General features: G+C 41.3%; 1 protein-coding gene across 1 annotated transcript in view; it reads right to left on the bottom strand.

Annotated features, from left to right (window-relative positions):
- Nucleotides 1–23,583, bottom strand: part of LOC134663658 (long-chain fatty acid transport protein 4-like) — a 31,441-nt gene extending 7,858 nt beyond the window's left edge. The window contains exons 1-7 of the mRNA XM_063520101.1: nucleotides 23,100–23,583; nucleotides 11,677–11,830; nucleotides 5,520–5,760; nucleotides 3,741–3,960; nucleotides 2,932–3,133; nucleotides 1,543–1,676; nucleotides 489–547 (exon numbers count right to left, since the gene is read on the bottom strand). Of these exons, the coding sequence (XP_063376171.1) occupies nucleotides 489–547; nucleotides 1,543–1,676; nucleotides 2,932–3,133; nucleotides 3,741–3,960; nucleotides 5,520–5,760; nucleotides 11,677–11,830; nucleotides 23,100–23,275 (1,186 nt within the window). The 5' untranslated portion in view covers nucleotides 23,276–23,583. The remainder of the gene's footprint in view (nucleotides 1–488; nucleotides 548–1,542; nucleotides 1,677–2,931; nucleotides 3,134–3,740; nucleotides 3,961–5,519; nucleotides 5,761–11,676; nucleotides 11,831–23,099) is intronic.
- Nucleotides 23,584–23,819: the final 236 nt, after the last annotated feature.

Here is a 23,819-nt window from a genome sequence, read left to right as displayed (position 1 = left end):
GGAAATTCTTAAGCTATTTCAAGGATTTAAGGTAGGTATTATGGTGTTTGCAACACCTGTGTTATCAGCTGATATTTTTTGATGATCGTGACTTTAGATAAGAAGTTAACTATAATTAACTTCTGATTGCAATTTCGTCTGGAGATTGAAATTGATATGGTGTATTGAAATCTTTGGGTTGACTTTAAACTGTATGTGTCACGCTGTATAATAGGCTGATTCAGAAAAGCTGGCGCGAGATTTGAACCAAACTGTCAAAATTATTATAAAGAATCCGCGAGTATATTCTCATACAAATATTTAAAAAAAAACGTTTTATAGCTATCTCTATCGTATGACATATTCAAAATCTTTAAAAGACCATGTTTCATTAGTTTAATAACTTCAACGAAATTCGTCATGACTTTATGCAAATACCCTGTTATCATAACTACTTTATAACAAATAGTACTAAGCTTTGTTTACAAGTGATATAATGATAAACTCACTTATGTTGGCGTTGCCCTCCGTCGCGCCGTAAATTTCGTTTATCTGGGGCACTTTGAACCTGCAAACGGTGTCACAACAAACAACATTAGCTTATTCGTGCATTCATTAATACAACAATGCCTTCGGCTGATTAGGCGACCGCTCCGACCCCAACTTATTTCTTATATTCAAATCACGATAAATTACTACATATTTAAATAGAAGCGCAAGTAAATGAGGTTAGGTTATTACTAAAAAGTTCAGCTGCAAACGCTTCTATTTATTTCGTTCTTATAGGTACAGTCAACGGTAAAAATATGGGTGTACAAATCATTTCAAAAATATGTCCCATAACTCTTATGTCAGTGAATTAAGAACTATGGGACATATTTTTGAGTAAGTTGTCTACACCCATATTTTTACTGTTGACTGTACTATACTAAATAGGAAAGGTACTAGGTAAACGAGTAATGTTCTAAACATGGTTCTAATTATTTCGATTAAATTTAACTAACTCTAATTATGTATATGAATTATCCAATTAATTTACCATGATAATACATAATTATGTGAAGGTGATAGAAATCAGAGTTAAATTTAATTTTCTGGTAATTTCAATTTCCCGAATTTTCATGCATATTATGCAATATAACACATTAATATTCATTACCACTTTTGAGAGTAAACCCAAATTAAAGTAAGAATGTATACTTCTTAAGTAATGTACCTATTTTTCTAATTCGGGACTTGATCAATTAGAAAACAGCCCGAACAACCTTTGCCATGCATTGTTGGCATGGTGGTCTTATCGTACGTAGGTACGTACCACTTTACTTATAGTATAGTAGTAGTAAAACACTTTATGGTACAAAAATCAAAACAAAACAGGAAAAATAACATTCGTCATTGGTACAAAAGCGAACTTATCCCTTTAAGGGATCTCTTCCAGTTAACCTTTGTTAACTTGTACACGTAACTTAGGCACACGTACGACGTGACAATTTAAATCAATTAGGTAATTTAAGCTACTTTGTCACAAATGTAACTTCAATATTAATTAGTATAACAAGTGACCTGTCAACGATGTTCTGCCAGATGGCCGGGCGCATGCCGTTGCCCACCATGATGCGCACGCGGTGCTGCGCGTCGGTCGGCCGCGGCGGCTGCGCCAGCAGGTAGCGGCACATCTCGCCGATGTACTGCGCCACCTGGTTACAACAAACACGATGATAAAGCTTTCCTACACCGAAATACATCACCACACCTTATAAAACAAAGTCCTCCGCCGCGTCTGTCTGTTTTAGGGTTGCCAGACGGTCGGGATTTAGCGGGATTCTCCCGATTTTTAGCATGTGTTCCTGATTCCCGATGAAGGGAAAGCTGTCCCGAAAAACAGCTCCACTACGTTATAAAACAATAATTTCAAGTACCGAACTGTCGTCGAGCCAGCGAGCGACCCGCGTCGAGCATAGTGCCAATAATGTAAAATATCGTTGTCTTTAATACAATTATTTTGATATGAATGTTTTTTTTCCCCGACTTAAGTCCCAAAATCCCGAAAACGTGATATTTTTTCCCGATAATAGCGCCTTTCGATCTGGCAACCCTAGTCTGTTTGTATGTTCGCGATAAACTCAAAAACTACTGAACGGTTTTTCATGCGCCTTTCACCTAATATCAATAGACTGATTCTGGAGGACGGTTTATGTGTATAATTTGCTAACCCGTGCGAAGCCGGGACGGGTCGCTAGTTAGTTATATAAATCTAAATCAAGCAGCTGCGTTATGAGTATCATAGGGTGCTATTACACTTATCCAATTTCTTTGTCCGATGTGTATTTTGTCTCACATTTTACTTAATGAGAGAGTGCAGTGATATTGGATCGATGGAATATCACCCTTAGGTAACAACGTCCACACTGTTAATTGACAATTTTTAAACCTTATTAAAAATACATAATGCCTACAGGGGGTAAGCAAACAAACAACACCGAGAATTTATTAGAAATGCATGATGTACGTTCTGTTACAATATTGCATAACACACCACACCTGCCGAAATACATCACCACACCATCACCACCACCACCATCACCATCACCATCACCATCATGTTGTGGTGATGGGTTTATTACATGAGATTGAAAATCAGACCAGGGTATCGTGGTTATCGTGGTCGTAAAATGGTCTTAGGTTAGGTTAGTCCTTTAGGTTATCTTAGGTCCGTGACAATAGGGTATATAAGTATCTAGGGTGTATTTTTGGGCATAGATAAAAAAATATATCATAAACCACCAATAACTGATATCGTGATAAAAATATAAATGTGATTGCTTTTTCACTTTCAGCGGTCGCGTATACAGTTACCTGTAAATAGTATGTCACACAACGAAGGCCGCATAAATATCAGACACGATCAAACATCATCAATCATCATCATCAGTGCCTTATTCGTTTGCTTACCGTGCACTGATAGTTGATACAGTCAGTCCAGTAGTTGGACGCGGAGAACCGGGGCCGGATGACGGACGGGATGCCCTCGACCAGCGCCGCGCCCGTGCCCACCACGCCGCCCGCCGTGTGGTACATCGGCAGCGGGTTGTACATGCGGTCCCACCACTTCAGACCCAGCATGTGCACTGTTGCCAGCACGATTAGAAGGTATCTGGTGAAGATATAGGTGCTAGTTTAAGCAGAGGTTCGAGAGAAGAGGAAAGCCGGAACGTCAGACCACTTTTTTGTTGCAGCAGAATCAAATAGCGCCGAGCAAGTTTCTTATTTGCTAACGTGTATGTTTGCTTTTAGAAAAAGCTTTCGCTGACAGTGTGTTTCTATAATTCACGAGTATAAGTCATTTTCGCTTGGATTATCAACGACGGAAAAAGTGGGTTCTTTCATCAAAACAGTTCAAGAAAGTTTAAATGGAGGTAAATGATAATGATTATTACGAGGCACGATTGTGTTTGAGATCGCCATTGATAAGTAGAGGACAGTGTGTACTATCAATCAACTACGGCCCCTAATTTTCCTTTCCAAAGAAAACATGCACGTCGGACACCATACACGGCACCATAGATAAAATTACTCAAGTAAACACCACAGATTAACAGTATGATCATCATCATCATCATCATATGTAGCTAGGTGAACACTAAACGTAAACAACAAACTAGTCATATAAGTACCTACTCGTCGTTTGAGATAACTACAAACTATAATACACAAAATGATTTAGTATTGAGACCAGGTAAAGATGCAAATGTACAACATACTTGGAATTAGGCAGCACGGCAGCCTTCGGCATGCCAGTCGTGCCCGAAGTGTAGATGTAGAGCAGCGTGTCCTTGTAGTGCGGCGGGTCAGTGACCAGCGGGTAGTCGGGCGGCTGGCGCTCCATCTCCGCGCCGAAGTCCAGCACGCCGGGCGCTGGCGTGCCGTACAACTGGAACAGCTTCATGTCGACCGGCAGCTGGCTGCGGACCTCGGCCACGGCTGTCGGAATAAGTTAGGTACTTTATAGGTTTAAGATGTTTCCACATGACTTAAATGTAGGCGATTGAAAATAGGAAAATGCCTATATATACACTCCTCCTCTTTCCTCTAAAATTGGAGGAAGGCAAGGCATTCTAGAAGGATGTGTTTGATCTCTTACACAACACACATATTTTATTTACTTCATGTAATTAAATAATGAAATAAATTTAAGGATGCTTGAGTAGGCACTTAGTTCGTTTACCAGTACCTATCATATTTATAATGTTAAAATACATTAATATGTAGGTACACAACGAGGTAGTGGCTAATCCATACGAGTACGCTGACTGATCATGCTAACAATAGTAACAATGTACTCCGAGGATCGTACCGTCCGCCATCTGGTCGGAGATCACGATGGCCTTGGCCTTGGCGACCTGGATGCAGTGCAGCAGCGGCTTGTGGCGCAGGTTGCTGTTGATGAGCGCGGACACGACGCCGAGCTTGGCCATGCCGAGCCACGACCACAGTTAGGAGTCAGAGTACTAGTGCGAGGATCGTACCGTCCGCCATCTGGTCGAAGAACACGATGGCCTTGGCCTTGGCGACCTGGATGCAGTGCAGCAGCGGCTTGTGGCGCAGGTTGCTGTTGATGAGCGCGGACACGACGCCGAGCTTGGCCATGCCGAGCCACGACCACAGTTAGGAGTCAGAGTACTAGTGCGAGGATCGTACCGTCCGCCATCTGGTCGGAGAACACGATGGCCTTGGCGACCTGGATGCAGTGCAGCAGCGGCTTGTGGCGCAGGTTGCTGTTGATGAGCGCGGACACGGCGCCGAGCTTGGCCATGCCGAGCCACGACCACAGTTAGGAGTCAGAGTACTAGTGCGAGGATCGTACCGTCCGCCATCTGGTCGGAGAACACGATGGCCTTGGCGACCTGGATGCAGTGCAGCAGCGGCTTGTGGCGCAGGTTGCTGTTGAAGAGCGCGGACACGGCGCCGAGCTTGGCCATGCCGAGCCACGACCACAGTTAGGAGTCAGAGTACTTGTGCGAGGATCATACCGTCCGCCATCTGGTCGGAGAACACGATGGCCTTGGCGACCTGGATGCAGTGCAGCAGCGGCTTGTGGTGCAGGTTGCTGTTGATGAGCGCGGACACGGCACCGAGCTTGGCCATGCCGAGCCACGACCACAGTTAGGAGTCAGAGTACTTGTGCGAGGATCATACCGTCCGCCATCTGGTCGGAGAACACGATGGCCTTGGCCTTGGCGACCTGGATGCAGTGCAGCAGCGGCTTGTGGCGCAGGTTGCTGTTGATGAGCGCGGACACGGCGCCAAGCTTGGCCATGCCGAGCCACGACCACAGTTAGGAGTCAGAGTACTTGTGCGAGGATCATACCGTCCGCCATCTGGTCGGAGAACACGATGGCCTTGGCCTTGGCGACCTGGATGCAGTGCAGCAGTGGCTTGTGGCGCAGGTTGCTGTTGATGAGCGCGGACACGGCGCCGAGCTTGGCCATGCCGAGCCACGTCCACAGTTAGAAGCCAGAGTACTAGTGCGAGGATCGTACCGTCCGCCATCTGGTCGGAGAACACGATGGCCTTGGCCTTGGCGACCTGGATGCAGTGCAGCAGCGGCTTGTGGCGCAGGTTGCTGTTGATGAGCGCGGACACGGCGCCGAGCTTGGCCATGCCGAGCCACGTCCACACGTACTCGCCGCAGTTGGGCATGAACACGCACACCACGTCGCCGCGCTTCAGACCGACGTGCTCTTGCATCACGCGTGACACTTGGTTAGATTTGGCAGCCATCTGTGAAGGATTCATGGGTTTAATATCTTTTACAAGGAAAACTGTCAGAAACGCCAGATTGGATTAATTACAGCAGTATGTACGATTAAAACCAAGATGCAAATTTTATATAAATACAGTTTATGTGCCAGTTATGATTATCATTAGGTATTTTTACTAAATTTATTGCATGCTAAGATACATAAGTAATATTTCATTACAATTTGCAAAACGGTAGTAGGTAACCAGACTTGTAATTTCTCTGACGACTAATTTAGTACCCGCTATTTTGGATAGATCGCTCCGGTTCTGCGAGTAAAGTACCTATTTCTGTACTGCACGCAGTCATTAGGTACAGTCACCTGCATTAAATATGTTACTCTTCGAAGGCCGCAAAAATATGTGACACGTTCTTATGGCTCTACAAATAAGATTGTGTCAGATATTTTTGCAGCCTTCGATGTGTAACATATTATTGCAGGTGACTGTACAATACAAACCCTTAAAGATTTAGATGCATATTCGTAGAAGGTAGGTATAGATGGTTGTTAATTGATACAAAAAATGCACCGTTTATTGAATTTATATTTAATAAGGCCCACTTGCACCATTCCACTAACCCGTGGTTAACCGGTTAAACCTGGAGGTAACATGGTTACCGGTTCAAATTTACACTTTTTAACCGCTTAACCCTGGGTTAGAGGGAGTGGCCCTAAGTAGTCTATAAACTTACCAACTACACTACAGGATCGCATAAGGTCCTTTCCGTAAAATCATTGCCGTTTTTCTAAGCAGCATTGTACCTATATATAAATTCTACATTCAGTTCGGCGATACTATCGATATCGCGGAAAAACCGTATAGCTGGGGTTCTAAGGTCCACCACCTTGCATTTTGGAGACAAAGCAAACCGCTTGGAACAGGTGTTCCTGGGGATGATCTGAGCCGATTAAGCCCGGTTGCCAAGAGGTTCCACCCAGCAGGTGGGCAGGGGAGGGGGGGCAAAAGTGGCTCCGGCGCGCCTCACTCTAAGCTATATATCTGCATACATCTAGCAAGTATATCAAGTTTGGTGTCTTTTTCGTGTAATTCATTTCTGTGACTAAATTTTCACTCTTCCATACAAAAAAATCGAGAAATTAAAAATTCCAAAAAAATCTTTTCACTTTTTATTTCGAAAATCCTCTACAAAATTAAAACTATGAGGATTTGCTCTAGAAAAAAAATACCTGTGAATAGCCCAGTTATCCTACTATATACAATAGTAAACTTGTTAAACATTTTTTTTTCATAACTCTGATAAAAAAAATGTTTTGTGTCGCGCGGCGTACCTGCATTGTAAGAGCGGTATGCAGCGTTTAGGATTTTTAAGTTATGTTTCGATGGTTTCTGATAAGTTGTTATTCTTCTGGTTGTAGAAAATTACTTCTGGACGTGATATATATACAAATATAAATTAAATGTATAAATATAGATGTTGGGAAAACTTTCGCCAATAGAGTTATTATAAATGTGATAAAATTAACAAAGCAGATATTTGATTAAAATGCGGGTTAAAATACGAGTAAGATATATATTGTTCGCAATTGCCACTATATGCCCATGGGTCCGTGCATTTTAGTTTTTTCTTAACGCAGTTGCACCTCCCTGCGCATTTTGTTTTGCAGCGGCAACGAATAAGCTCTAAACAAGCAGCAGCCGCCGCAGGTATGTAGGCTTGTACAATTGTACATATGGGCTCCCAATAACCATTTTGTTTGGACCAGCTCCAGTCAGCAGGACATGGAAGCTGTTGCTGAGGGGCTATAATCTGTCCCCAAACATAGCCTCCTTGGTAAACTGCACGGAGAATATGTTTACGTAGGTAGCGCATCTTCCATTGGAGGCAGATTCTCTAACTGAAGATTATTTTTTGTAAAAAGTACTTTTCGGCACTCTTTTACACTTGTACTTGTACCTGATCCGAACACTGTAACACAATGCATAGTATCAAAATAATGTCTAAGGACCAATTCACATCTCGTAATTCAAATCTGTTCAGATTTAATATTGTAAGACTCTTACTTGTCATACAAGACAATAACATTTTTTTCAATAACGTATTTAAATCCCTCCGGAACATTACAAGGACCACTAAAACCAGGATTGTCAGATCCCTCATATTTCCCACTTTTCTGTATGCTGTATGTCTCACATGGACACTAAGGGCATCCGAAAAACAGAAAGTGAATGCACTAGAGATGTGGTGCTGGAGACGAATGCTGGGCATATCATGGACTGAGCATCAATTATTGAGGAGCTTGGCATTAAAGAGCGGTTGCTTTCTACGGGCAAAACTCGGTACTCAACTTCTTTCGACACGTGTCTCGTCGAGACGGAACCTCGACAGAACGTCTAGTTGTGCAGGAAAGAGTAGGAAGTGACAGGGCTAGGGGAAGATCTCTAATGAGATGTACTGACCAAACCAAATCAGTGTGTCGGTCACAGTAAGCGAATGCTTACGGAAAGCAGCTCTACGGGAGGAATGGCGACGTGTCGTTAAATGAGTCGCTCAAAAGTTTTCATAATGGCCACGACCACTCTATCAAGAGTGTAACGAAGAAGAAGGCCCTCCGTTACAGCAGGATATGCGCTTTAAGCTTGAAATACGCTTTTTTTCCCTTTCCACACACAAAAGAAACTGTGTTGTAACCTGAAAAGGCGTGGAAGAATGGCAAGACTACTATCCTTTCTGGTCCTGTAAAATAAATCATATATCTATGAGTTACAAATAAAATCATATATTTAAAGAAAGTTTGCAGCACGTGACCATTAGCCCAGTTGACCTGTCTCTTATTGCGGTGACATATTTATTTATTTTATTTACAATTAATGGAAGAACTACAAACGTTAGCTTAAGAAAATGCAATAGCATGGCACGAGAGGAACAGGTGATTCTTTCCTGTGCCAATCCTCCATTAATTGTAAATAAAATAAATATGTCACCGCAGTATACGAGACAGCTCACCAGGGCAATTGGTCAAGTGCTGCAAACTTTCTTTAAATATATGATTTTATTTGTAACGCATAGATATATAATTTATTTTACAGGACCAGAAAGGTCAGAAGTCTTGTCATTCTTCCACACCTTTTCAGGTTGCGACACTGTTTCTTTTTTGTATGGACAGGGAAAAAAGCGTATTTCAAGCTTGGAGCGCATATCCTGCCGTAACGGAGGGGTTTAAATACGGCAAACAAGGCAATATTGAGCAGGCATTGCCAATATTGATAAAAATTGTTATTGTCTTGTATGGCAAGTAAGAGTCTTACAATAGTAAGTATGGACAGATTTGAATTACGAGGTGTGAATTGGCCCCTAGACGTTATTTTAACAAAATGCATAGTATTTTGTTACTGATTTTACGAGTACATCAGGTACAAGTACGAGTGCAAAAGAGTGCCGAAAAGTACTTTTTACAAAAAAAAATCTTCAGTTAGAGAATCTGCATCCAATGGAAGATGCCCTACCCACGTAAACATATTTCTCCGTGCAGTTTACCAAGGAGGCTATGTTTGGGGACAGATTATAGCCCCTCAGCAACAGCTTCCATGTCCTGCTGACTGGAGCTGGTCCAAACAAAATGGTTATTGGGAGCCCATATGTACAAGCCTACCTGCGGCGGCTGCTGCTTGTTTAGAGCTTATTCGTTGCCGCTGCAAAACAAAATGGGCAGGGAGGTGCAACTGCGTTAAGAAAAAACTAAAATGCACGGACCCATGGGCATGTAGTGGCAATTGCGAACAATATATATCTTACTCGTATTTTAACCCGCATTTTAATCAAACATCTGCTTTGTTAATATTATCACATTTATAATAACTCTATTGGCGAAAGTTTTCCCAACATCTATATTTATACGTTTAATTTATATTTGTATATATATCACGTCCAGAAGTAATTTTCTACAACCAGAAGAATAACAACTTATCAGAAACCATCGAAACATACTTAAAAATCCTAAACGCTGCATACCGCTCTTACAATGCAGGTACGCCGCGCGACACAAAACTTTTTTTTATCAGAGTTATGAAAAAAAAATGTTTAACAAGTTTACTATTCTATATAGTAGGATAACTGGGCTATTCACAGGTATTTTTTTTCTAGAGCAAATCCTCATAGTTTTAATTTTGTAGAAGATTTTCGAAAAAAGAAGTGAAAAGATTTTTTTGGAATTTTTAATTTCTCGATTTTTTTGTATGGAAGAGTGAAAATTTAGTCACAGAAATGAATTCTTCATCCTCGAATTACAAGAAAAAGACACCAAACTTGATATAGTTGCTAGATGTATGCAGATATATAGCTTAGAGTGAGGCGCGCCGGAGCCACATTTGCCCCCCCTCCCCTGCCCACCTGCTGGGTGGAACCTCTTGGCAACCGGGCTTAATCGGCTCAGATCACCCCCAGAAACACCTGTTCCAAGCGGTTTGCTTTGTCTCCAAAATGCAAGGTCCCCTTAGAAAACAGGACCTTAGAACTTCTGCTAGTAGTAGTAGGTTATAGATGAGTCATGTCGGCAAGTAGCATTAGTGACTATTCTACACCCTTCCATTAAGTATGAATGCATTTAACAAGAAATGTCGTAGGTCTGGCGACCTTGGATCTACTCTGTAATCAGGCGAGGCTTCAGAACGACGACGTAGATAGGTAACTACTTCTCACGTTATCAGTGGAACAACGACTTTCAGGGACTGTATCTAATTATCTAGGTAGAATCATGTTTCTTTTAGGAAACAGATACACATACCGGGTGTGGCCTGTAACATGAGCAAATAATTAAAACATAGATTGTACTCCTCAAACGGTGACACTTTTGTTCTACAACTTTAAAAATTATGAAGTACTATACTTACTCCCTATTTTTCATACAAAATAAATATTATCTTCAACGGACGCCATCGCCACGATATGTCATTGTGATTGACGTTGCTTGTCAAGCCTTAAACATAACAAAATTCTCAATACATTGCGTCTTTGAATAACCTTTAAAGTGTATTAAAAATCAAACTATAAGTTATTTTCAAAAGTCGCTGAACAAATGTTGATCAGTATGAGGAGTACAGCCTACAGTGAATTTTTTGCCCATATTACAGGCCACACGCGGTATATACGCTATCAATTAGAATATTAGGGTCCATTCCATGGTCATGTTCTCGAATGTGCATCTGATGCATTTAAAATGATATAAATAAAATATACTTTGTAGTGTCCCTTTAGTAACTTCAGTTGTTGCCCGAGGATATTTAAATTTCAAAGCAGTCCAGTCCCCATTTTAAAAAGCGTCCCGTATTTACAGTATCGTCTATATTAAGATCTGATCGCAGGATTTACGCACACGCCGGTCTTAAATCTTACCTACTATAAATTAGATATCACACACGGCATTGGTTTTTTTTAGTAACAATACGCATGTGACTGTGAGTCTGTGTGTGGTAATAGATATAATATTTAAACGGACCTAGTAGGAAGGATTCAAACCACGGCATTTTATATTTGCAGGTCCAGGTGCGATCGCCAACGACAATGAACAACAATAGTAAGCAGAACAGGGCTATAACCGCGAAAACCGAAGTTCGCAAATTGCGGGCATATTTCTCTGTAACTCTAAATACGCCTTCATTGGAGTAAAAGAGAAAGATCCCCGCAATTTGCGAATTTCGGTTTTGGCGGTAGCCCCTCAGAACGTAAGCGCCGCGTCGCCGAACGTCTGACATTACCATCCTCCACTCCTCATATCTCGTATCTCTCTTGTCGGAGATTCTCTCAGAGCTCAAGAGCAAAAGACACGCCCGGCGTGAGTGCTGCTCGGTTTGGGGATAGTTGACACAGTGGCAACTTGCAGCCTTCAGATTTTCTGATGAATCTTGCCATTGAGTGTGACAGCAAACTAAAGCACTCACCTCTTTGTAGGTCCAGGTGCGGTCTCCGACGACAATGAAGCAGGGCGCGTCGGGCATGAGCGCCGCGCGTTTTGTAAACAGCCCCGCGACCGTGGCATCCTGTAGCCCCCATATCTTCTGTCGGACGATGCCTTTCACATAGCGGCACAAGAATCTGGCAACAAAACAAGCAAATGAACACAGTGATTTGAGTAATGACGAGTATTCTATTGATCTCAAGAGATCCGAGAACGGAATGATACATGAAACACCTGAGAATGTAACAACCGTCTAATCTTGGTACCTTGGTATGTTGCATCTGAATATGTTAAAGGACGTTTAAATAAAAATAAGATGCCATCATGTATCTATAGATACCTAAAAAAGGGGTACAATTCAAGTTTCCTCAGTGATTTAGGAACTCGGGCCGTGTCGGGCCGAGCTATCAATATACCCGCAGTTCGGTTATTCAATCATTCATAACTACTATACGTGTTACCCATAATACCTACCTAGGTACCTACATAATGTATAGTATTTTTTTTTTTTATTAAGCATGGGTTTACTCATGGCCACAGACTAGCCGAGGCGTAGACGTGGCCTACGATGGAGCGAGCTCGCCCAGAAGATGCCTGTTCACTCTTGATTTGAAGGTTGCCGGGTTATAAGAGCACGGAAATATAGACGCCGGCAAGGAATTCCATTCCTTGGCAGTGCGCATAAGGAAAGTAGAAGCAAAGCGCTTAGTGCGAATTGGCGGAATATCTACCAAGTAAGGATGGAAACCGGCCGTGCGTCTAAAAGTCCGATGGTAGAATGGGGACGGTGGAATGAGCTCGTGTAGCTCTTGGGCACACTCCCCGAAGTGCAACCTGTAGAATACCGACAGGCTGGCGACTTTCCGCCGATGGGCCAAAGTCTGAAGCTTAGCCGTTAGCTTCTTGTCGCCAATCATCCTCCTGGCTCTGCGCTCCACTGAGTCCAAAGCGGCGAGTTGGTATTTAGCTGAGCCATCCCACAGGTGGCTGCAATACTCCATACACGACCGGACTTGAGCTTTGTAAAGTGTTAGAAGCTGTCCAGGTGTGAAGTATCGCTTCACCTTATTTAGGACGCCCAGCTTTCTGGCCGCAGTTTGTGCTTTAGACTCAATGAAGCTGCCGAAGCCGAGGACTGAACTCAGCTCCATGCCGAGGAGTTCCAGGCTGTCGGTAATAGGTACAGATGCACCCCGGAAAGAAGGAGTCAGGTCGAATGGACTCCGTTTTGCGGAAAATAGACACGCCTGCGTTTTGGAGGCATTGAACGTGACCAGATTGTCATCACCCCACTGGGAAACGAGACTAAGGGTCAAGTTCATTCGCTCAACCATGGCCTCTCTCTGTGAACGTATATCCTCCCTGCTGTCCCCTGCACTAGCCAAATATCTCTCAACAACCGTACTGTCATCTGCATAACCTACAATGCTGGGTTGCAGCATGTCGTTAATGTGGAGCAGGAAAAGGGTTGCGGAGAGAACAGACCCCTGAGGAACACCGGCGTCAATGGCCATGAGGTCCGAAGAGCAGCCATCAATAACTACTCTGATCGACCGTTCACTCAAGAAATCAGATAGCCAGCTACAAAAATCAGCAGGGATGCCGTAAGCAGGAAGCTTGCTAAGGAGACTTGCGTGCCAAACCCTGTCAAAGGCCTTCGAGATGTCCAGTGAAACAGCAAGCGCTTCACCGTTCCTCTCGATGGCCTCGCCGCAGCAGTGCGTGACATACGCTAAAAGATCCCCAGTAGACCGACCTCGGCGAAAGCCATATTGACGGTCACTGAGCAGATCATTTGCTTCGAGGTATGCCAGCAGTTTGCCGTTAAGTACCCTTTCCATGACTTTACAGAGCATGGAGGTAATGGCGATTGGTCGGTAATTGCAGGGATCAGCACGACTACCCTTCTTGGGTACTGGCTGCACGTTTGCAAGCTTCCAGGATTTCGGCACCGTTCTTGTTTGGAGAGAGAGGCGGTACAGGCGTGTCAGTACAGGAGACAACTCAGGCGCACACTGCTTTAGTACACGTGCAGGTATACCGTCTGGTCCATTGGCCTTATTCACGTCAAGATTCTGCAGAGCTCGGCGTACCTCTTTTTGATGTATAGCAATTCTCTGCATAGAGGAACTGCATTGAGGTAGCGTAGGTGGAAGTTTTGAGCCTGCATCTAGACGTGAATTGCTCGCAAACAGAGAAGCAAACAAGTTAGCTTTCTCTGTCGCGGAGTGGGCCAGTGTCCCATCAGGTTTCTGCAGAGGTGGCAATGTGGGTCGGCAGAAGTTGGATTCGACCGCTTTCGACAGGGACCAGAACCGCTTGCTACCAGGAGGATAGGAGGCGAGTTTGGCCCCTATTCGACTGACGTGGTCGAATCGAGCCTTTCGAAGCACCCGTTGCAGTATTATAACTAATCGGCTACAAAGACAGGCTTTGACGAGCGTTACGCAGTATCAAAGCGTCACCTGCTAAAGTTCACCGGGTTCCCATCGACACGACCAACTTCAAAACACGTGCTGCGTTAAAGATTAACCTTGCGACCCAGTCTAGGTGGTGTGTATCGATTTCGGAATGTTTCATTCGAAACACTTAAAATAGAAACAAGGAATTCAATAAATAGTGGCTAGACAATTGAAACTACGCTTGAGTGCAGTAATGAAAACAGGACACCATATATCGACTTTTCTATCAAAACACATTCGCAAAAACCTTCCCATAGCCTTCTGCGACGTCTATTAACGCATTCTTTATTGAAAAACAATTCATTCAGATAAGTACCTACGTATTTATTTATACCTCAACCATCAACTCATACGGAATGTAGTTTTACCATTCATGCGTTTATTCTATCATACAGCAGACAGTGCATATTAGGGTTGAAGACGTCAGTCGTTCGCCGAACTATCTAAGGTATGTACCTACTTACCTATGGGCCAGCAAAATACACATGTCATTGCCATACCAATCAAACCAAGAAACAGTTTTTTTAATATTAGGGATACAAATACAATATAATTATTTAATAATTGAATATATACTAGACTGGTGCTTCCTTGCGCAATAACATTATTGGCAAGCGTCACCCTACCACGTTACCGGAATTTTAATCAATACCGAACTACCTAGGTTTGCAGACAGCCTCAATAGTAGCGGACAAGACTACGCACCAAAAGTATATATGTGATCTGCCACCCTCATTTACTTTTCCAAATAGAGATATAATCTCGACAGTTTTCATCAAAAAGTATCTGCAACAATTCGAGTGTTCTACGATACGTTTTAAGGTATCAGAGAAAAGGAACTTTTAGCGTCAGGCTGACGCTTTTGATGCTGACTGTATTTACCTGTTGAGTAAACCGGTTTAACTTAGGTACAGTTAACTGTAAAAAATATGGGTGCACAAATCATCTCAAAAATATGTCCCATAGCTCTAATGTCAGCGAATTAAGAACTATACATACCTAATATGGGAAATATTTTTGAATAAGTTGACTACACCTATATTTTTACAGTTGCCTGTACTTATTTTCAATTGCTGCTGCAAGTTTTATGAATTGCGACTGGTTGGTTGCATTAGCGTGCAATATTAGCATGGGCATGCAGAAGAGTAGAAGCCATCCGAATGCACTGCGGCGCGGCCGCGCGATCTCGGTGGCGCAGTTTGACGCAAGCGGCGCCGCCGTAATCCCATAATTCAATGAAGACAGTTGACCCTGCACTTTGGGTAGGGCTGTCATCCGTCCGGTTTCCCCGGATTTGTCCTAGTTCGGAGGCCGTCCGGGGGGGTTTTCGAAAAGTGTCCGGACACTTTTATTGTGAGCAAATAGCTTAATTGAATTTAATTATTTACCGGCATTATTGTGTACAATGTACAAAGTAGGTAAAAACAGTATAAATATACATCAGGGAAAAAATGCGATTTACGCCAAGTGTCCGGGTATTTTTTAGTCTTTGTCCGTGTTCGGCGAAGTTAGAGATGGCAGCCCTAACTTTGGGGATCGGCGGAGAAACAACTACAAACTGTCAAAATTTGAACTTTTTTGCGGAGCTACTCATTTATTAGATGCCCTAACGAGTAGATATCGATCGGTTTGAAGTTGTGCTCAACTCCATCATCTAACCAAATATTCTGACCAGCTCATTGATATCATAATATTGAATTAAAGTTAAAAGTTTGTAACTCAATCGAACACCAAAAGATACAAGATACAGCTTGGCAAAAAAGAGTAGAAATTAAAAAGTGGCAAAACAGTAGTGTCGTCCGTTTCTAAAAAATCTATATAAGAAAACGGGACGGCACTACAGTGCTGCCACTTTTTAATTTCTACTCTGTTTTGCCAAGCTGTACATATTTATAAGTAATTTAAGTACCTTCTTGACAAAGGTTATTTTTATGTTTTGTCCGGTGTTTCAGTTCGGCTACTACTTATAACCGATAATAACATGTTAGTTAATTTTAATGAGACCGCCATGTGACCATCCCACACGAAGGGGAAACAAGTGCAATTAAGTATTTATTATCCTTATTTTAGATTAATGACGTCAGCATCTAATTATGAGAGACGTGTGTCTTAATGCCAAATTGTTTGTTACAATGTTGATACAGATTTAACTTCCTAATCGTTGTCGCATAGATATCAAGCGCATCGTCTCCTGCCAACCAGTATACTTAAAAAATACTTTTACGTTTGAGCTCCGACACAGAATAAATAATAGTACTAGCTCCGATTACTATGGTTGCCATAGGATACCAAATATATAGTAGGTATTGTACTATATTTGGCCTCTGTGTACTTTACGAAATATGAAACACATACAGTACGTTAAAAGACGTAAGAAATATGTTAGTATGTAGTAAAGAAATACTTATTTTTTTTCTGCGTGGTATATTTTTTGATACTTTAAACCGCCATCTATTATTACCATTTACTATATTATTTTAAAAAATCAGGCAACGGATAAGTACGTAACGCATAGTTGTTATGGATCTCAAGAAATGGTTTTCTCGGTAAGTGGTTGTCTGGTTGTAGTAAGTAGTAACAGCCGAGTAGTTACAGTACAGTAGCTATTCTACGCACGCGGCTGCTGCATCCAAAATAGCTCCGCGTAAACATTCGATAGGTCAAACAACCTCGATAAACACTGGCTTAGTAGATTGATCAATGCAATCAAGCTATCGGAAGCTCAATTCCAGATCAACAGTTACCTACATGGGTGTGAGGGATCATTGTCAGGGACATGAGTGACATGACGCTTTCTTGATCCTTAAATGAGAGCAAAAAATGAGTCACTGAGTATTGAGGAAAAATTCAAATGGAATAAAAACGATCAACTGATTGTTTAAAACTGATTGTCTTCCTCCTTGAATAAATCTTTTTTATAATTCTGCTGCGTCCTGTGACCTTTAAAAATCAAATTACTTAAATGAAAATCATTTTAGGAAATTGAGAAACCATTTTTGATTATCTAAAATAGGTACTCTAATCAAATGGATATCCTTCTTGAATAAATATTTTTATGAATAATGCTGCTGCGTCCTGTAGGTAAACTTTAAAGTTTAAAATAATTATTTCTTGCAAATGTTGGGTTGCATTGCAAAAACTAAATTTAGTTAATTATTTTAACCCTTTACCAGGCTGACAGTTCTAAAATATCAATCGTATGTCAGTCTTACTGATCGAAAATAGAACACAGATTGAAGTGCCGTATATTTGGGAAATATACTTATATCCCTTAGCCTGGTAAAGGGGTAACTACTCAAAGGGACAGCTGATCTAAATGTCTGCATGGCTATATGCAATAAGGTAAACTGAGAGTATGCCAAGGGCAGTGAGTCAGGAACGAATTAAAATAGGCGGCAGACGGGTTTCGCGGGCTTTCGGGAGGACGGCCCGCCGCAGACAACTCGTTAACGTTACGTGACAAGTATTGCTTGCTCAACATTTGAGTAAGAAACAAATATACAAATACATATCGCTATAACTATAAGTTTTCAAACGATTAGGGTGACATGAATAATTTTAGTAAAGTCAATTGCTTAGGTACTTATTTTTTCCTACAAATGATTTGTCGTAACCGGGTCATACCAAAATCTTTAATTAGTAACTAATTAATATACCTAGGTAATTGAAATGGACATATACCTATCCCTGCTTGATTTTAACAGGTTGCTTTGTTATTTCTACCGTTTATTTTGTACTCGTATTGTGGTTGGCATTGACAGTTATCAAATAAAATGTAGGGAGGCCTTATTAAAGTTTTAAACGTAATCTAGATCGATCCTACCATTAAATATTATGTTGTAAACAGTTGCAAACATCGTCACAGCGCCCCCGACACGAGGTGGCGAATGTAGGTGGCGGCGATCGATCGCCCGACCCACGTAGGTATATATATAAATATAGGAGAAATCGTTCAATGCCGACCTTCAACTCGCAGGACACCGGAATACGAGAGATAATGGCCCTTGTTTTAGCACACACTTTGTTTTTCCATTGCACTGACCGAAAGCGCATTGAACTATTAGACATACTACATTGTAACCTATCAGGCAGGTCAACTTCTTTAGATATGGGTACAAAATTGATCGGTTAAGGTTAGGAGATTAGATGCATGCATATATGCATGTGCGCATCTAAAATGTTTATTTAACATAGGCTATATGTACCTACCTAGGTACCTATATTTAGGACACTATCAAATCAATTACTTTGTACTCTGGAGGATAAAGTTCAACTTCGCACACTAATTTCAAAGAATAAAGAGTGCTTTTCTGAGCGGGTAGATGTGGTGAAAACAATATTATTTTATATAAAATTTCATGTTGTACGTATGTAATCTCATTGTCTAATTTAGTTTTAATAGCATCCCCAGTGGTATGGTAAGGTTAGCTGGTTAGCCATTAAATTCTACTAAAATCACAATGGTTTTGTAAGTCATCAACATTCATGGTTATTAGTTTAATGGACCATTTCAATATTTATATCTACATGTTTTTTAACATTTGCTTTCTTGTTTCGGTGCCTACATATATTACACATGATTTGATCATTATTGAAGATAAGTAAATTTATTTGTATCATTCGGATACCTAGGTTTCCGCTCCTTGGTATAATTTTTGCGAGAAGCAAGACTAATGGGTGGTATTCCATCTGTCCAATACCTTTGTCCAATGTGTAGGTAAGTATTTGCTTAATGAGAGACACATACGCAGTGACATTGGACACAGAAATTGGACAGGTGGAATACCCCCCTAATGTGCCACGACAGGATTTGTAATGCGTAGTCCAACTTACCAAAATATTTGGCTCGAAGCGATATGTTAGCGCCACTTAGGCGCCAACGATTGGAATAGTGGTTAGTGAGGCGAATAGGGGAATTTTCGGCAATACTCGAGCGTGGCAGTTTAAGATATGAGAGATATCTTAGACCTAATAGAACAACCTTGTAAAGTATTTAGCTCTATATGTAGTGACGCGCGCCTAGGATAGACGATCAGATTAGTAAAAAAAAATGGATAGTCTGAAATACTCGAGCGCGTCAGATTAAGATATTGGGGGTTGATTTTAGTGTTTAAAGACTAAATTTAACTAATCTGACGATAAGTCCTTGACGCCGCCGAGTTATAGGGTCGCGAACTTGTAAAAAAAAACGTTAATCCGGCATTCTCGAGCGCGATTTTTTATTTTTTTATTTTGAAGAATATAATCTAAAACTTACTAAAAATACAAAATCTGCCGGTTTCCGCATGACCGGAAGTGTGGAGGAGCCATTTCGTCTTCCTAAGAACGCGTTGCGGCATATAAGTCGCGAACGATACATTTTACAAAAAAAAAGTTTAAATAAACAAAAAAGGTAATTTTATTTTACACAAAAAAGGTCTGTTTACATTTTTGTCCAAAGTTAAAACTTTTTGACTTGAAGCATCATAAAAACTCAAACTCCCGGTTTTTTGAGTATATCGGGAATCAATTGCCCGATGCGTATGAAAATGTTGTTGTATCGCCGGATATTCTGGGCAACGAGAATGACACTGAGGACAGCAATGACGAGACGCTTGATTCAGGTAAATTTTTGTACTTCTATAATATTCTTTCAACAAAATTACTGAATAGAAATAATTGTTACGGATGTTGCAGGCACTCAGCAGGAAAGAATTGTGGATGAGGAGCCACAATATGAAAGTTCCAGTGAAGAAGAAGAAGAAGATGAATTGTATTGAGCAAAAATGTAAAGATCATACATAACAATACAATTATAATCCAATTTTTATATTATTTCATTTTTTTATACAATAAATAATACACTTCGTACTACATTTCATCTACATTTACGTTGGTTGTATCTATCGCTTTATTGTCATTCTTAAATTCCCCGTTTTATCAAGGAGAAAGAAAGGAAAAAAAAGAAACCAAAAAACCTTTTTCGGTCAGATTAAGAGAACCCACCAACATTTTTGTCAGATTAAAAAAATATGCTTTCAGGATACCGAGATAAACCTCCCCTATGAAAATCTGATGCGCTCGAGTATTTCAAAAAAACTTTATTTTTTTGCATTTTCAAAAATTCATCGTAACTTATCGTCACGCCGAAATCGTCAGTTTTTTTAAAGGAAGCTTCCTTGGGGCCTACTTAACACCCCTTCCGAAAATCTGACGCGCTCGAGTAAATATTTTTTTTTTGCATTTTTGACTACTTTATGCCTACCCCCACCACGCAAACCGGCAGATTAGTATACCGTTGTTATCAGAGGCACTCGGGGCATACGTAGTTTGAATATCTGACGCGCTCGAGAATGCCCAAGTAACTGTTTTTTTTAACATTTTTGAAAAACCGTACACGCCAAACCCACCGCTAAAATGGTTTTTGCCATACGAGCTTTTCTTTTCGAAATTATTTTATCTTTCGGTTTTGATAGGTCTCGACGGCGCCGTTGAATTACGCCATTTAGCTACCTCGCCTCCCTAACTATAGCTCTAATTTTACGTACGAGCTCAGGTAACGTACGTAGGTAACTACATAACTAATTGTATAAAAAAGCTGGTTTATGGGAAAATTAGTTCAATAGATATTGTTTTGAGAAAAACCGTCATCACATGCATAATATTGCAGCGCGTTGAGCCATTATTATATTAAAAGAAGGTTTAGAAAATGTTAGAGGAGACCAGATGTTTTACAATAAGTACATATAATAAAATAATAAAACATTATAATCGGTCTGGCCGGACGCAGGGCCGCGTCGTGAGCGTCAAGTGCAGTGAAGCTCGAAGACTGCAGTCCGTTACGATAACGGAGTCCAAAATACCGACACGTTTGATGGCGCTTCATGGAAACGAAAATCCCGTCTGTTCATTAATCGAAGTTGGCAAATGGTAAAAATTTGTTCCTAATAAAAGAGGTTTTTATCCAGCATATAAAGTTGTACTTATATGTAGGTATACATATATTCATTACTACCCAACTAATAGATTGTAGGGGATAAAAATTGAAATAATGTATAAAAAAAATATAACAGGTGTGTTTTGTTAACTGAGTAGGTATATTATGTTTCAAGTATACGCCGATGCATTGAATAGTTGGTGGAATTAAAAACGAGTACGTAAACAAACAAATCTGATGATGATGATGGAGGAGATACATTAGATACAATACAGACATACTTAATATCTACCGATGGTTACGACTGATAAGGCACGTATGAAGCTTTTATCATTTTCATTAATCTGACCACGCAGTTTCAGCCGAATAGGCCCAATTACCTACTGATATAGCTATAAAAACGGCCAAGAGTATGTCGGGCCATGCTCACGCTACGTCTTACGTAGGCGAACAACGCGCGAACGCGGCGCGGCGCGGCGCGGCGAAAGCGGCCGCCGCCGCGCCGCGCCGCGCCGCGCCGCCTGACATTCGCGTGCAAATCGCGCCGCACCGCGTTCGCAACGAGATCGCTTACGTAGGACACTTCTATGGGCATCAAAGGATTGATTTCGCCGCGCCGCGCCGCGCCGCGTTCGCGCGTTGTTCGCCTACGTAAGACGTAGCGTTAGTGTAAGTTCCGTAGTTCTGTCACAATAGCCTGAACGTATGTAGATTCATAACAAGTAAAAAGAAGTCCTACCTACTTAACTTCGTTGCGCAGCGATTTTTACTTCTTTTTACTAAGAAGACTTTTTGCAATAAGTAAGTAACTCAAAAACCGATCATGTCAGCTATAGTTTTAATTGAAAGTATTTATTAAGCTTTATTATTTTCACGTTTATTGATATATTTTTTATCCATGGTACAAAAGATCGAGGGGACGCGTACTTTTTTCTTTCGGAGCGATTATTTCCGAAAATACATATTTACTTTGTCAAAAAATTCGTTCTAAAAATAATAGTTTTGAAAGACGACATCCTACACCATAGGGTTGAAGCGAAAAAAAATCATCAATCACGTGTCCCCCTAAAAAATATTACTAAGTAGGTACATCATAATAATTATATACGTTTATTGCTCTCCATGATTGACTGCTGACGGGTTATATACCCAAGACCATGTAGGTATTTGCACGGGCAGATTATGTATGCAAAAGAAGTCTTGATGAGCATACAAGGCACCCAAACCACGTCCGTGTGACCAAAACACTCGGAGCCTGTATTCCCGGCGTAGGCATACTATCCGAGTTTATGTTATTAAATTCTGGACACGTCATATCATGAGTAAAAATGTACTCTATCCACATTTGGAAGATAACTACCGGCTCGGTTTCCGAATGAAAATTAATATTTCCGTTAAACAACTGTGACGTAAAATACCTATCCCAACAATGACAACCGTTTATTAAATGTGCCTCGTATACACCAAATTATTGGATTTAAAAAATATTTCCTACGTTGTAATCCTAATCCTATGTAGGTATAGTGTACACCTACTCAGGTGTATTCGGGTAATACTGAATGTCGGATAATTCCGAAATTCAGATGAAAATCACCCTTAATTCCATCATAATAGAAGTCTCATTTCGGAATTATCCGGCAGTTTTCGACATTCGGAATTACCCGAGTAAACCCTACCTTACCTAGATGCAATTTTAAATTAAATGAAATCGTTATTTTATCATTGCGGAAAAGTGTGCGTATTAATTAACGCTAGCAGAAGGAGCGGTAGGTACTTAGGTAGGGTAGACAGTTAAATACGTAGTATTAATTATCCAAAGACCAAGTCATAGGGATATAGGTTTCAAATACGTATTGTTTTCCTTAAAGGGTTAGTTAAGGGATAGTAGTTATTTTGTCTTACCAGAATCTACAAACCTATTCCACTATTCTCTATTTGTAAATCTTCTGCGTTTTAATTTGTCAATCAATAGATCCAGCGCAAAACATAAACTTAAGATTTATGAATGGATAACAAAATGGTCCTTACTTGAGATCCCGGGGTAGAGTCTTGACGATTACGTAAATGCGTTTCCTGTACCGGTATACACAGGGCGCGATCGCCAGGAGAGCGAAAATCGCGGCTTTGGAGAGCGTGCTCAGCACGGCGGCCATCGCGGCGGCCAGTGCCATGAGCGCTACAAGCGCTGCCAGCACCGCGTCCATGCTGGCGACGATCCCAATAGGCCACGCGACTATTATACACTAGTAACGCACTGCCGGAGCGACCGATCACACCGTTTGATGCGCGTCCATCGACACAAATTTCGCCGTTATAATGCGCGCCGACACCACCGTGTGAGCGCCTCGGGCGGCCGCGCGTCAATGGCGAGCCGGGGCCGGAGCTCCCCTCGCAGCTGCACATGCGCCGACAACAGCTGATCCTTGCCGCAAGATAACAATACCGGCGTTATTCAAACTAATACACTATTGCAATTTTTTACAGGAAACCGACACTACATGACATACCTATTTCACTTCTAATTTTTGAGTGTTGGAATTCGGAAAATATTTTTTAACATTTACATTTTTTTTTTCATTCACCAAACAGGTTAGTAGCGTGAGGCTGGATTATTGAAAAGGGAGGGTTTATAGCGCCATCTGTTAGAGCACAATGCAACCTGAACCTCCCCATCATAGACATAATATATATATAGACGGTGTCTCAGCGAGCTGTCACTGTTGCCACTTTTGTTTAGTGTACGATTAA

Source organism: Cydia fagiglandana, chromosome 4 (assembly GCF_963556715.1).
Source record: "Cydia fagiglandana chromosome 4, ilCydFagi1.1, whole genome shotgun sequence".
In the NCBI taxonomy this organism is placed as follows: Eukaryota; Metazoa; Arthropoda; class Insecta; order Lepidoptera; family Tortricidae; genus Cydia; species Cydia fagiglandana.
Note: the sequence above shows the minus strand (reverse complement) of the source record. Positions and strands in the feature narration are given on the sequence as shown.